Source organism: Numida meleagris, chromosome 21, assembly GCF_002078875.1.
Source record: "Numida meleagris isolate 19003 breed g44 Domestic line chromosome 21, NumMel1.0, whole genome shotgun sequence".
Lineage (NCBI taxonomy): Eukaryota > Metazoa > Chordata > Aves > Galliformes > Numididae > Numida > Numida meleagris.
The window spans coordinates 3,760-16,586 of record NC_034429.1 but is presented as its reverse complement, the minus strand read 5'-3'; the positions used below and the strand labels follow the sequence as shown (position 1 = coordinate 16,586).

The window sequence follows — 12,827 nt, the reverse complement described above, 5'->3', positions numbered from 1 at the left end:
TTCCATTTACATTTAGTAGAAAGCTTCATCACTGATTGCCTGCGTAGCCCTTATCAAGTCAATGAGTCTTCATGGGCTTCAGTTTCTCATTTGTAAAACTGTTTCCTGCACCTTTCCTTCCAGCAGCCACCTGCCTGCTTTGCACAGGAGGAGGACGACCACCATGCACAGAACCACAAGTTGCACGAGGCCTTCACTTCTCTGAAGAGGAAAGACAGCGCAACAGCTCAAACTACAATTGGTCATCAGGTGGAGAAACAGAAAGGGGAACTCATTTATTTGTTACCCACCTGTAAGGACACCTCCTACACTAAAAGCAGCAGGTAAAGGCCAAAAGAGAGGCTCTAACTTCCAGCAGAACACACCCAGTGCTACCAAGCCTGACCCAAGCTTGTAGAATCCCTTCCCTTTCTCTCTGCCGCACCCTATGCTAGGCCACACTCTGTCCACCCACCAGTGCTCCGCGAGGCTTTTTCTCACTCCTTTACTTAAAAGGATCTTTCCTGTTTAAGAAGTTGGCTGTGTGAAAGATGCGATGAATTACATATGCTCTGAAAGGTCACAAAGACTCTGCAGATCACAGCCCAAGGGACAGCAGCAGCCAGAAACACCTCCACACGAACACAGTGCAGGCAGAAGGCTGGGATTTCCTATGGACCCACCCTGCACCCCCAAAGCAGCGACTGAGCACTGGATCAGCTCTTCATTTCTGAAGCACTTGAGAAGCCAGGAGGAATGAATCCTTCAGAGGCTCAGGGCAGGTAACCAAAGCATCGCTGATTTTTCAGGCAGGCCACACGGAGAAGCCACAGAGACCAATAGGTTTGTGCATCAATGTTTTTCTCAAGAGCGCTCATTATTTCTGTTCATTTTTAAGTATTTCAAAGCTCTTTCGAGCCTGAGCTTTATATCGCTCTCATTCCCATGTTGGAACAGCTTCCACATGCAAGCCAAAGCATCAGGAAAATAACAAGATCACCTGTTTTTGTGACAACAGGTATATATCATCATGCTTACCATGACACTGAGTGAACAGCAGCTGGCATCCAGGGAAAGCTTGCATGAACCACACCACATTATCCCTCTCATGGAACACACTGCACTTCAATAGTGAAGCTCTGGGATTATTTCACTGCCATCATTTGAGCTGTGCAGCAAAAGCACACGTCAACCTTGCAAGCATTGTTTACCTTACAGAAGGAGACAAGCTAAAAGGTCAGGGTCTGAATGACAGCTGTGCATTTACATAGCTTCCCAAGACCACGCATTTCACTTTTAATCCAATCCTGTGACACGTGGCCTGGGGTCCTGATGTCAGCATGGGTTCTGCCACAGAGCAAGCATAAATTCATGCCCAAATCACACACGTGTGCCAGGAACACACCATTTAATGCACACAGACAGAGCATCTGAAAGAAAACATAGACTGCAATTAAGGCACTCAAGCTGGGAGGCCAGAGATAATTCTGGACCTGACCACACATATTCTGTGTTGTTTCACCATCGTATCTTGGTATACCTCCCAGCAGCCTCGAAAGGAACGGAAGGACAATTCTGGAGACCGTTCCAGGGCTCAGATACTCTGGCTACAGTTCACCAAGAGATCCTAACATTAGAGGAGCTGCTGCAGCTCTCCTCTGCTTCCATTCTACTGCATCATGCTATAGACAGCTAATGATAACCTTCACTTCACAGCAACTCCTGTATCTCCCACAAGAGGAGAAAAGGGAAAGTTGCCACAATGAGAAAAATTCACCAAAGAGAGAATTACCTTATAGCTGTGTTTCACTTAAGCCTTTCAGAGCCTTTTCCTCATGCTTGTAAACAGCTGGCAGTGTTATTCCTATTGTCAAAGAAGCACAGCAGTGGGATCTGATTTAACTTGTTATTCTCACAAGGATATCTCGCTCTTATCCTCACCCAAGAACGAAGGCATACTTTCCTGGGAAGGTTATCTATTCAGTCACCTCTTGTTATCAAATGAGAAGCTCAGCTTGCTTACAGCATGTTTCTGCTCAGAGACTTCCCGTCTCCTTCCACACGGGAAACATGAATAAACACTTGCTTAGTACAAACCAAATCAAATCATGTGTGATTTTCCAGAGCAGCAGCAAGTCCTGCAGTTGGCAAGCTGCTATCCCAGTGGGTACAGTTTGTCCAAATCCCCACTTTCACTGAAAAAAAAAAAAAAAAAATCAACTTCAAAGGAAGCAGCTTCCAGTCTCAATGCAAATGTACAGCACCTAATCAGTTCTGACCCCTGTTAGCCATGATTAATGCAGGTGTGGGAGCTTGGAAGGCAGCAAGTGCTAACCCCACAGCGGATTCCAGCTTGTCTTCAGCACATTTATAACCCAGCACCTGCTCTCTTCAACTGCTGGCAGCTCCTAAGCAAAGGAGATAAGGCCCACAGCACAACAAAAACACTGTGGGAATACCTGGTGTTCTGAGATCCAAAATATCGCTGCCGGGGCTGCAACCAGAGGTTAGCAGCCTGTTCATATTCAGCTACTGGAACTCTTTTGGAAGATCTGAGTTGGATGCTTTAAGCCTGTATTTGCCGCTGATAAGACCCCACATAAATGTTTAGTACACAACCTCGTAAGGATGTGGCAGGACTCTTTCAATCACAAACCTTGCATCTTTCTACACAAGACTCTGCTGGGAAGGCAACAGCAGGAAACTTGCTCTCCCATAGCTCTGCTGGGCTAACACAGACAATTTCTGTGCTTTTAGCTAACAGAGCTGCTACCTAAGACACCACTCTGCCCCATATGCAACCCCAGACCCTTTCACAGACGTATGGCAGGAAACCCACAAGTGAGCACAGATAATGCACGGCTGTACAACTTCTTACACACTGAAATCCGCTCACACTCTTCTGATTAGAGCTAAGGACATGGCACACACCCTGCTCCAGCAAAACCTGCGCTGATAAAAGCCCTGAAGCACTTGGGATGCCTCGACATTTACTCAGTAACTCACTTGGGATTCTTCATCAGTTTGCCTGGCTTGTACGCTCAAAAAACCACAGACTGCTAAGAGACAGAGGAGCCAGCACCCTACCCACCAATGCAGAGCTCAGCCCTGCTGCACATGGTACACAAAAAGAGCAAGGGCAAAAGTATAAAAAGGAAAACCACGTGTCCCATTCCAAGAGGAGAAACAGTTAATTCCTAATCCAGGTGTCAGTGGTCAGCTGACTGGTAGCTGGCCCATGACAGAAAACAGAAGGCAATAACTGACAAAGCAAACATCACAAGTGACGCCTTGAATCCAGCCACTCTCTGGAATTGGTTGAGGATCATGCAAATCTGCAAGACTTATCTAGGATGGAGTTTGCTGAAAGTCAAAGTTATTGCAGAAGAAGAATGATAGTGACTTCACATTGTGATGCTGCATATCACAGGAAGTCCAGGGACAGGGAGCACTGGGGGTAAGGCAGGCAGCAGCCAGCACAAGTCCTCTGCAATCAGCCCAAGCACACGTACAGGCAGCTCAGGGGGTCACCTTCCCCATCAGACATAATTTGTGCATTCAGACTCAACAAGCTCTTCACGAGCACTAAGATCTGCTAAAGAAAGCCACGATGGAGCCTTTGCCATCTCTTTAAAACCTGTGTAATGACACAGCTGACAAATTTAAGTTTATTTTACACTAGTTTCTAATACCTGCCACTGAATGCTTTGAAACATACACTAGCCAGCAGCAGTACCTGAAAACAATTCAGAGAAATATCTGGTAATTATTAAACCTCAATCCCCCATCCTAAAGGGAAGAGACTACAAGTAGCACCTTCAGAAAATAATACTAATTGGAGAAGAGACTTCTCACAGACCTCCAGAAATACAGCCTGTACATTCTGCTTCAAGAAGGACCAGACAAACACAAGCCCAGCTGGAACGTGCACCCATCAGTACTTACATACCCTGGATCAACTCAGCACTCTGCCACTATCCTGCTGTTATGTAGAGTAATGCAAAACACAGCCCCCAGAACAGGGTGCTCTGTCAGTGCCCACCTGGTTTGCTGTAGCTCAGAGCTGTACAGGTGGCTTATATTACTTCCACCATACACACACCCCACCAATTCCTTCATGAATTTCGAATTTCTGAAAACAACCTTCTCAATGCTCCCACTGCCCTGGTCCTTGCTCAACACAGGCATCCACCTCCAAGCTCTGGTTTGATGATTTTTTGGTGGATTTTTCCTAAAAAATACTAAGAGGCAGCATCCAGGTTTCCTTCCAGAAGGGATACAGCTAGATAGAAGCCTGACTTCCCCCCCCCCCCCAATTCAGATGCCTCCTGGCCGTTCACCTCACAGCTGGGTGAAACAAATCACACTGATATCAGTAACAACCCCTTCAGCCCTCCTGGAGCCCCAGTGATGCTGCATGGCCTTGCAGAACTCCAAGGCCACCAGCACCGACCTCCCACAGTTATTAATCCTCTGGAAAACTTGGAGAGGAATCTTTCTTTTTATGTGGAATAGAGGGAAGTGGCTACAAAGACTTAACCAAGAATCATCTACTGGAATACAATGTAAAAAGAAAAAAAATTGAAAAAAACAACTATTCATGTGCGCTACCCCACCACAGACAAACAACTGCTCAGTGTCTATTATTTCTATCTGGTTCCTTCCAGAAAGAAGGCTCTTGACTTGTTCCTTGCTACCCAGGAAAGCAAGGATCCAGACAGTCATTTTTTAGGGGGTGGGGTGCCCCTAACTGCACTGGATATTTTGGGGATCTGTGCCAAGAGACGAAGCACACATGCAGACGTTTGCCTTCCAGCATGCCTCAGTGCCACATTAAGGACCCCCAGCCTGGCCCAGAGCATTACTTTCCAGCACAATTGCTCAGCACACTTGAATGTGACACCAGTCACATCTTTGACAGGGGTAAACCCCAACACCTTAATGCTAAAAGTTCTAGTTCAACCAGTTCCTCAGGCTCGCGACTTACTCTCCCCTACATCATCCATCCTTATTTCAGAGACTCCCTCTTTTCAGCTGCTTTTACAGCTCATTTGCTCTCTGTGCTTCACTGCTGCACCAAAACACGGGCCCCTCCTCTCCCTTCTAAAGCAATGGAGATGGGAGAATGGCTTGGGTTGGAAGGTACCTCAAGGATCATTAAGTTCTAACCCTCCTGCCGCAGGCAGGGCTGCCAACCTCTATATCTAACACTAGACCAGGCTGCCCTTCCCAGAAAGAATATTTCTGCTCATCCTCAGAAGTGCTTCCCAGGGGAAATTTCCTTTTAGCAGCAATAACCAAGACTTTACAAGTTGCCTTTTCAGTACTGCTGAACTGCCAAAATCCACTGTATGCACAAAATAAGTTTTTCAGCCAAGGACTCAGACCTCAGTAGTCCAGGGCTTGACTCCCCAGCTGAGTCAGTGAAAAAATGTATTTTACAAGCACTTAGGGAGCACAAACAGCTATCCAAAAGGCCAGAGGTATGCAAAGCTGCAGCACTTATGACCCATGTCGTCTCCTGAGATGACCTACCTTTCTACAGCCACACTGCGTAGAAAATAACTGCTTAGCGCATTTTCTTTTAATTTTTATTTCAGCAGCCCCCTAAAGAGTGCTTTGACTTTGAGCATGGTCAGGAAAGGAGAATACAGCACCTATTTCCCAGGCCTGCCACACCTTGCTTGACCTGTGCAAGCAGATTTTGCAGCCCCAAAGGCCAAGCAAGGACCCAGGAGTCACAGGGAAATCCCCCACAAGCAGCAGTTCCTTCAGGATGTCTCCACGATTGTCTTCGCCCACACAATCTCTGCTACCACCCTACGCCTCTGGTGGCTGCAGCTTGGGCATGCCAAGCAGCAGAGAGCCCAGGGACAAGCAGTCTCACTTCCCCGTGCTGCCAGCACCGGGGAAGAACCTGCCAACAGATTATTCATCAGCAAAAAAAGCCTCTGCTTCCCCACGTAACCAGGATGAGGCCAATCTGCATTAAAAAAAAAAAAAAAGAAAAACCACAACACCACAACCACCAACATTATGACAGCGTCTCAGATTTAACCCATTTAGCTCCAAAGCTTCCAGGGCCAACGATGCCTTAGAAGTATCAGCCAAGGCAAACCCATATTGCAAATTTCAAGTTAGGAAAAGAACTCGTTGTAGTTTAAGGATTGGGTTTGGTGCTCCTCTCAGCTCAGCACGCACCAGAACCTACCTGAAAGATGGTCACAAATCTATTTTCTTCTACACAAACATGAACACCTACAGCGCACACAGAGTTCCTTTTCCATTTTAGGGCTCTTTTTGTACAAGCCAACGCAGGTCCTCCCACTCGGTTCCCATCGAGCAGCCACCTCACCTCCACAGTTACAAGATCAAAACAAAACACTGCTTTGGATTGAAATTGCAAAGGATGCTGAGCAGGTCTAAGGAGGCCAACATCTTTCTGAAGGTCGGGGCTAAGGTCGGCAGTCAAAGACATTAATGAGATCCCCTATGGTCCAAACAAGCAGAATGTAAAACGACAGTAAAATCTGCAGCATCGGTCACAAACAAACAAAACCACCAGCAGCAGCTTGCTGCACTGCAAGGACTGCACACACTGAGAGTTTTATAATCCCTACTGCTCATTCTCGGCTCTGTCATTGTTTTATTTTGAAGAAAATGCAGTTGGGATCTCCATCTCCCCTCTGAAAAAGCACACAAACAGCAAACCCCCACTCCAGACTGCAGCCAGCTCTACCCAACCTTTGTGCCTGACAAATGCATACAAGAAATTTACTCCTAAGTAAATTCCACAGGACTTGGGCTGAAGAAAGTTCAAGGAAAGACCACCACTGTCTTTAAATAAAGGACCATCTCCTCCAAACGAACAGATGACTGAAGGGAAAGGTAAGAAGCTCCTGAAAGCCCTGCAGATCCTAAAGCATTTAAAAAACAAGACCTAAACCGAATCCACGCTCGGGAAAAGCAGAAATGCCACCAGCTGCAGATGCCACCGCCAAGGACAACGAGATGCACGGGGAGCAGGGACAGACGGGAGCACGGGGTCAAGGCCAAAGCCTCCCAGCCCTGCCAAGGGGGAGCGATGGAGCTCCGCGGACTCTCACCTTCCGCCAGCACCTCGTCCACCGTCACCTGGCGGCGGCCGATGCCGAACACTCTGCCGATGTACCCGCTGCCGGGCCCTCCGCTGCCTCCGCCGCCGCCGCTGGTGCCCGACCCGGGCCCAGAGCCGCCCTGCTCCCGGCGCGAGTCGAAGAACTTCTTCATCTCTCAGCAGTCAGCTGAGAAAGCTCCGGGGGCGATGCTCTGCCGAAGGCCCCGCGCCCCAATTCTTCTTCAGGCCGGGGGGGTGGGGGTGGGGGGCTCCGAGGGCCGCGCGAGGAGCGGGGGTCACACCTGCAAAACCGCGGAGGGGGGAGGGGGGGGACAGCCGGTTATCCCCGCGGCCCCGCAGCCCCCTCAGGGTTTGCCCCCCCCGGGCGGTACCTCTCTGCGGGCGGGGGGCGCCTCCATGCGCCCCGCCCAGGGCCCGGCCTGCCGCAGCCCCCCGGCTCTTCACGGCGGGGGCCGCCTGCCGCCAGGGCCCGGGGCCCGCATCGCTGCCCACCGAGCCCGTCAGGGAACGAGCCCGCCACCGCCCCCCGCCAGCCCCGGGGCGAGCAAGAAATGGCCGTCACAGGAAGGCCCGGCTGCTCCCCCGGCCCTACGACGTCCACGCACGGCCCGCCGAGACCGCAGCTTCACCCCCGCAGCGCGGCAGAGCGGCCCTGTGAGTGAGGAGGGCGGGCAGTAATGGCGGCCCGCAGGGCTGACAGCGCCGCGCTGCATCCTGGGAGTTGTAGTTCCCGCCGCCGCAGCCGCGCCTCTCCCCGCAGCAGCGCGGACTACAACTCCCAGCAGGCAGCGCGGCACCGTCGGAGGTGGCCGGGATCCTGTCAGCGAGGGGCCGTGCCAGCGCTGGAGCCTGCCGGCGGCTGGTGACATTTATTTTCGAAATGCTGCGCTTAAGTTTGGTTTCTTAATGTCATAATAGCAACAGCTCCACATCTCGCGCTGCTCCTGAAGCGCAGGGTTGGTCTGTGCGCTGGTCCTGCTGGCACCTCCCTGGAGAAGCCCAAGTACAGCATGAGAGATAAGCGACAGGCCTCAACCAGTCTGGGAAAAAAATATTCCATTAAAATGGGGGGGAAAAAAGGGTGAGGAGGGGCTGCATCTCTACCCAAAAATCTCTAAGCTTGGCAGCCCAGCGGCGGCTATTGGACAGAATTCCACCTTTCTCCTCCCCCCCATGTGCAGGCCTGCAGCTGGGTGTCCATAAGAAGCACTGCACCTCATCCAAAGACCCCCAAACCTTCAGAGAACGGTGAGTTCAGCTTCAATCTTGTAAAACTTGCAGTGTTCTTTGGGTTCCTTTTCTCAGAGATGAAGAGAAATAAAGGTTTTCCAGCCAAAGCATTTCCACGTGTTAACCAGAAAGGCCAGAGCTGGGAGTTCAAACAGCCAAGGGACATATTAAAATGACAAGAACTGGTTTTCCCATCCTACAGCCTGGAATACAAAAACCTGGGGCTGCAAGAAGAATGTCTGCGGAAACAAGGCTCTCATTCCTTAGGGGGTCCAGAGGAGGACCACAAAGATGCTCAGAGACAGGAGCACCTCTCCTGTGAAGAAAGGTTGAAGGAGTTGGGCTTGTTCAGCCTGGAGAAGAGAACACCCCAGGGAACCCTCATTGTGGCCTTCCAGTACTTGAAGGGAGTTTACAAGCAGGAAAGGGACACAATCTAATAGTGATAAGACAAGGGGAAATGGCTTTAAGCTAAAAGAAGGGAGATTTAGGTTAGGTGTTAGGAAGAAATGTTTTACTTAGAGGGTGCTGAGGTGCTGGAACTGGTTGCCTAGCGAGGTTGTGGATGCCCCATCCCTGGAGGCGTTCAAGGCCAGGTTGGATGGGATCCTGGCCAGTCCGATCTAGTGGTTGGCAACCCTGACCATGGCAGGGGTTGGAACTAGATGATCTTTAAGGTCCCTCCAACCCAAGCCATTCTGTCTTCTGACTGTGGCAGGTGTGGGACAGAAGAGGAAAGCAGAATGCATTTACAGTTTCATTTACAGTTTTCATTTACAGTTGCATTTCCTGATGACTCTTATTTCCTGTATTAAGGTAATAACCACAGCCATCCTGCTGACATGCTCCTGTCCCAAGGGGATAGGCCACACATCCCCTGTAGGATTGCAAAAAGGTTTACCCTGGACTTTGCTTTAAAAAAGAGAACTTTAATGAAAACAGTTGAACTGAAAGACCTTGAAGAATACACTGGGAGAATACAATATGCAGGCGTGATGCAAGAGTGCATCACTATACAGCTGCTTTCCTGCTGAGCAGCTGTGCTTCTTTATTATGGTTAGATCTATGCCCCTTCCATCATCTTTAATCTCGGCTGTTCTTCTATGTAATGCTCTGCATCCTGATCCTGCAGGCCCCAAGGGCCTCCCTGACTGCTGTCATTAACCCAGAGTTTGTAGGGTGCTGTGAAGTGCCTCCTAGCTGTACCTGATTCTCAAGTGTCATTTGCAAAATGCTAATAAGTTCATCTGATTGGAATTGCATTCAGCTACCACAAGCATGAGAGAAATATGAAAGTGGTCCTTTTTTATTTAACAGCCTTTAATCTTTATTAAACCTTGTTCAGCTGGGGTTTGGGTCTATATGATATAGTTGTGGTTTCACCTCGCGCTTGACGGAGCACCCCACAATCATTTGCTCGCTTGCCCCCTCCCCCCTTTCCCAGTGGGATGGAGAGGAGGATAAAAAAAACCCAACAAAATAGAACTCATGGTTTGAGATAGAACTATTTATTAAGATAGAGAAAAGGAAAAGGAGAATACTTATGACTACATATATATATGAATGTATTTAACAAGTGATGCACAAGCAATTGCTCACTGCCCCCTAAGCAATGCCCTGCTAGTCCCCTGAGCAGCAAAAGAGAGAAAGATGAACTCCCACCCACTTCGAAACTCCTTCTGCATGATGTCATGTGGTATGGGATATCCCTTTGGCCAGTTCCACTCAGCTGTCCTAATTCTGCTCCCTCCCATCTCCTTGGGCCCTTCGCTGCAAATGGCCTTGGGTTTGTACAGCACTGCTTGGCAGCAGCTATAAACATTGGTGCATTATCAATGTTGTTTTTCTCCTGAAACCAAAAACTTAGCGTCATACCAGACACTCTGATGAAAACAATTCCATCTCAGCTGAAACTGAGGCAGATATGTTTCTAGTTGCAAAACAGTCACTTGCCCTTCAGTTGAAATATTACTGGGTAGGGATTTTTCTCTTTCCTCTTTTCTCTCTTCTCTTCTCTTCTCTTCTCTTCTCTTCTCTTCTCTTCTCTTCTCTTCTCCTTTTAGTTACTCTTATCTGTGAAACATCCCAAGACACCTATAAAGATTGAGGTAAAAAACCCAATGCAAAAGGAGTGCTATGATCCGTGATTTCTGGGAATTCTGGGAACAATTCCCCTCCCCCCCAAAAACAGGGCATTTCTGTACAGCAGTGGGAAATGAGTCATTCCAAGATAAAACCTCCTGCCACGCAGAAAGCCTGCAGATGCAGTGCTGCACACCTTAACTAGGTACTAAGAACAACTTTTTTCTTCTTTTTTTTTTTTTTTTTTTAAATGCACCTGAGAACACTGAGGTATAATGGAGTCAGAGCCACATGCAGCTGTGGGGCCCTGATGTTCTCCCCACTGGCACGCAAACTCTTTGTGACCATTTTGGAAGCAGAAGCACAGCAGAAGACAATCCTCAGAAGCTGGTGACATTCTTAACTCCAGACATCACGAGGCTCAGCTGCACTGCTGCAATCCCAGCGACCTTCATCTCTCTACAGAGAGAACTGTGCTTGAAAGCTTTAAGTAAAAAAGCTGATCGCTGATTGCCAGCAGAGACGTGGTCTAGCACTTTTCCTTGTGTAAGCTTGGAGCAACTCCAGTGTGCTTGTAGATTTGCTCTACTGAACAAACAAACAAAAAAAAAAAACAGTCTGACTAATACTGTCAATCCTAAAATCCAAATTTAGTTCCTAAAACCCCATTATGTTTGTTTAAAAATATTTGAGCTGTGCTGATGTGGTCAGCAGCGCTGTTTGTCTGCATACTGTCTCTCTGATCCCCAGTTTCCCTTTACTGCTAACAAAATGCATTCAAATCCCCAGGAAGAAGCACATTAATACTGCCGCATCCTTCTTGATCAAACTTTCCGGACAGCTCAGCATTTTCTGACTGAAAACACACGGTTGGGAGTGTTTCATGGGAATGAGCTGAAAGTTAGGGAACACTGACCTCTTCTGGGTGATTCTAGAAAAGGCAGGAGAGCATGCTCAGCCTTTTATGGTTGGTTGCATACAGCAGCCCTCAGTGCAGTTGTAAACCTCGCTGAAATCTTTGTTATTTGACTTTACAGCAGTAGCATATGGCAAAAAGCCAACAATTAGCAGTTTACAGAAGGTAATCAGTTTTAATAGTCGCAGTAGGCTGTGATCATGGCCAAGAGCAGCCTTAAGGATTTGTGAGAGTAAACTCTGGATATTTTGAGACCTTGGTAATGTGGGGATTTAAATTAATGGATGGGACAAACAGACAATATCTGTCAAGAGAAAAACAGCGTACTGTGAGTGTTGCTTCCAACACTGTGATGGGCGGGGGGGAGCTGTGCATTCTTGACCCTCTTCAGGTGTGCCAGCAATAGAAGTTTCATTCAGGGCGGTCAGGAGAGTGAAGCTGTGCTAGACAGTGCTATGGGCTTGCAATATTTAGGGGTAGCTGCAGCCTTTCCTAGCTGAGCAGGCCCTGGGTGGAGGCTCTTGAAGCGCAAAGGAGAGACAAAGATTTCTTTCAATTTCTTGCACATTCTCTAGGAAATTTCTCCGAGAGCAAGAACAGCTCCTGTGGCTCCTCCTCCTTCCTGAAGGAAGCAGCTCCTGTAGCAAGGTGCAATAGAGCGCAGGCAACCATTGCCCTAAATCCCCAGCCCTTCCTCGGTTTTAGGCTGGTTTATAAGGGGCAGAAGTAATCATCCTTATGAAAGTAATCCTTCCTTCAGAAGTCCTGGCTGTCTTAGCAGCGATGCACAGTTCTGAGTCGAGGGGATGCTGAAGACCCTCGGCAGGTGCTGTGGGAACAAACAAGCTGCGATGCAGATAAGAACTGCTCACATACAACGTGGAGGGGCAGAATGGCACTTTTTGCTCTAGGCTGCTGCAACCTGTTTTTGCACTCCCACGCAGTTGTCCCCTTCATGCCCTGCTCAGGTATATCCTCTTACACAATATAAAGCAGGGCATGGCATGCTGTCTCTGCAATCCAGCGGTAGTCGGAGTGTGAGAGAGTCTGCATTATGTGACGTTCCAGAGACAGTGCTGGGAACAGCAAGAACAGTCTGAGCCTACCAGATGCCTTTATTTTCAGGGGCATTGTGCAACGCCAGATGTGCATTTCCTAGAAGTGCATGATAGAGCACATCTTGGGAACGAGATATGGACTAGAAAATCCTGCTCTGGATTTACAGGTTCCACTGAGTGTCTGTCCCAGTCCTAAACATATATACTTGTTCTTTTCCAAGACCTCATTAATATATGCTAATGTCCCCCTGGGCATGTATGGTAAGGGCCTCCGTTGGTCATAGACCACTTATTTCCTCATTTTTCCATCATTGATCCGTAGTACTAATCCAGCCTGTATAAGGGGAAGCATTGAATGTGTGTGTACCGACTGGGAAACCTCTGCGTGTGTCGGGCAAGAAAGGGATGGGAGCTGAAGCTCTTTGGTACCGGGTATGCGCGACAG

The 12,827-nt window shown here is 48.5% G+C and overlaps 1 protein-coding gene and 1 long non-coding RNA gene across 16 annotated transcripts in view; one reads left to right on the top strand and one right to left on the bottom strand.

The window, feature by feature from the left end:
• Window positions 1-7,776, bottom strand: part of AAK1 (AP2 associated kinase 1) — a 67,417-nt gene extending 59,641 nt beyond the window's left edge. For 4 of the 15 annotated variants that reach the window (XM_021374729.1, XM_021374733.1, XM_021374732.1 and 1 more), the window contains exon 1: window positions 7,086-7,775. In XM_021374729.1, the coding sequence (XP_021230404.1) occupies window positions 7,086-7,248 (163 nt within the window). In that variant the 5' untranslated portion in view covers window positions 7,249-7,775. Of the gene's footprint in view, window positions 1-1,771; window positions 2,155-6,190; window positions 6,216-7,085 lie in introns of those variants that run through there. The other 11 variants (XM_021374737.1, XM_021374741.1, XM_021374739.1 and 8 more) reach the window with 8 other exon arrangements.
• LOC110387190 lies at window positions 7,911-11,579 on the top strand. Its single transcript, XR_002432428.1, has 2 exons — window positions 7,911-8,344; window positions 10,670-11,579. It is a non-coding gene; the product is annotated as an uncharacterized LOC110387190 (long non-coding RNA).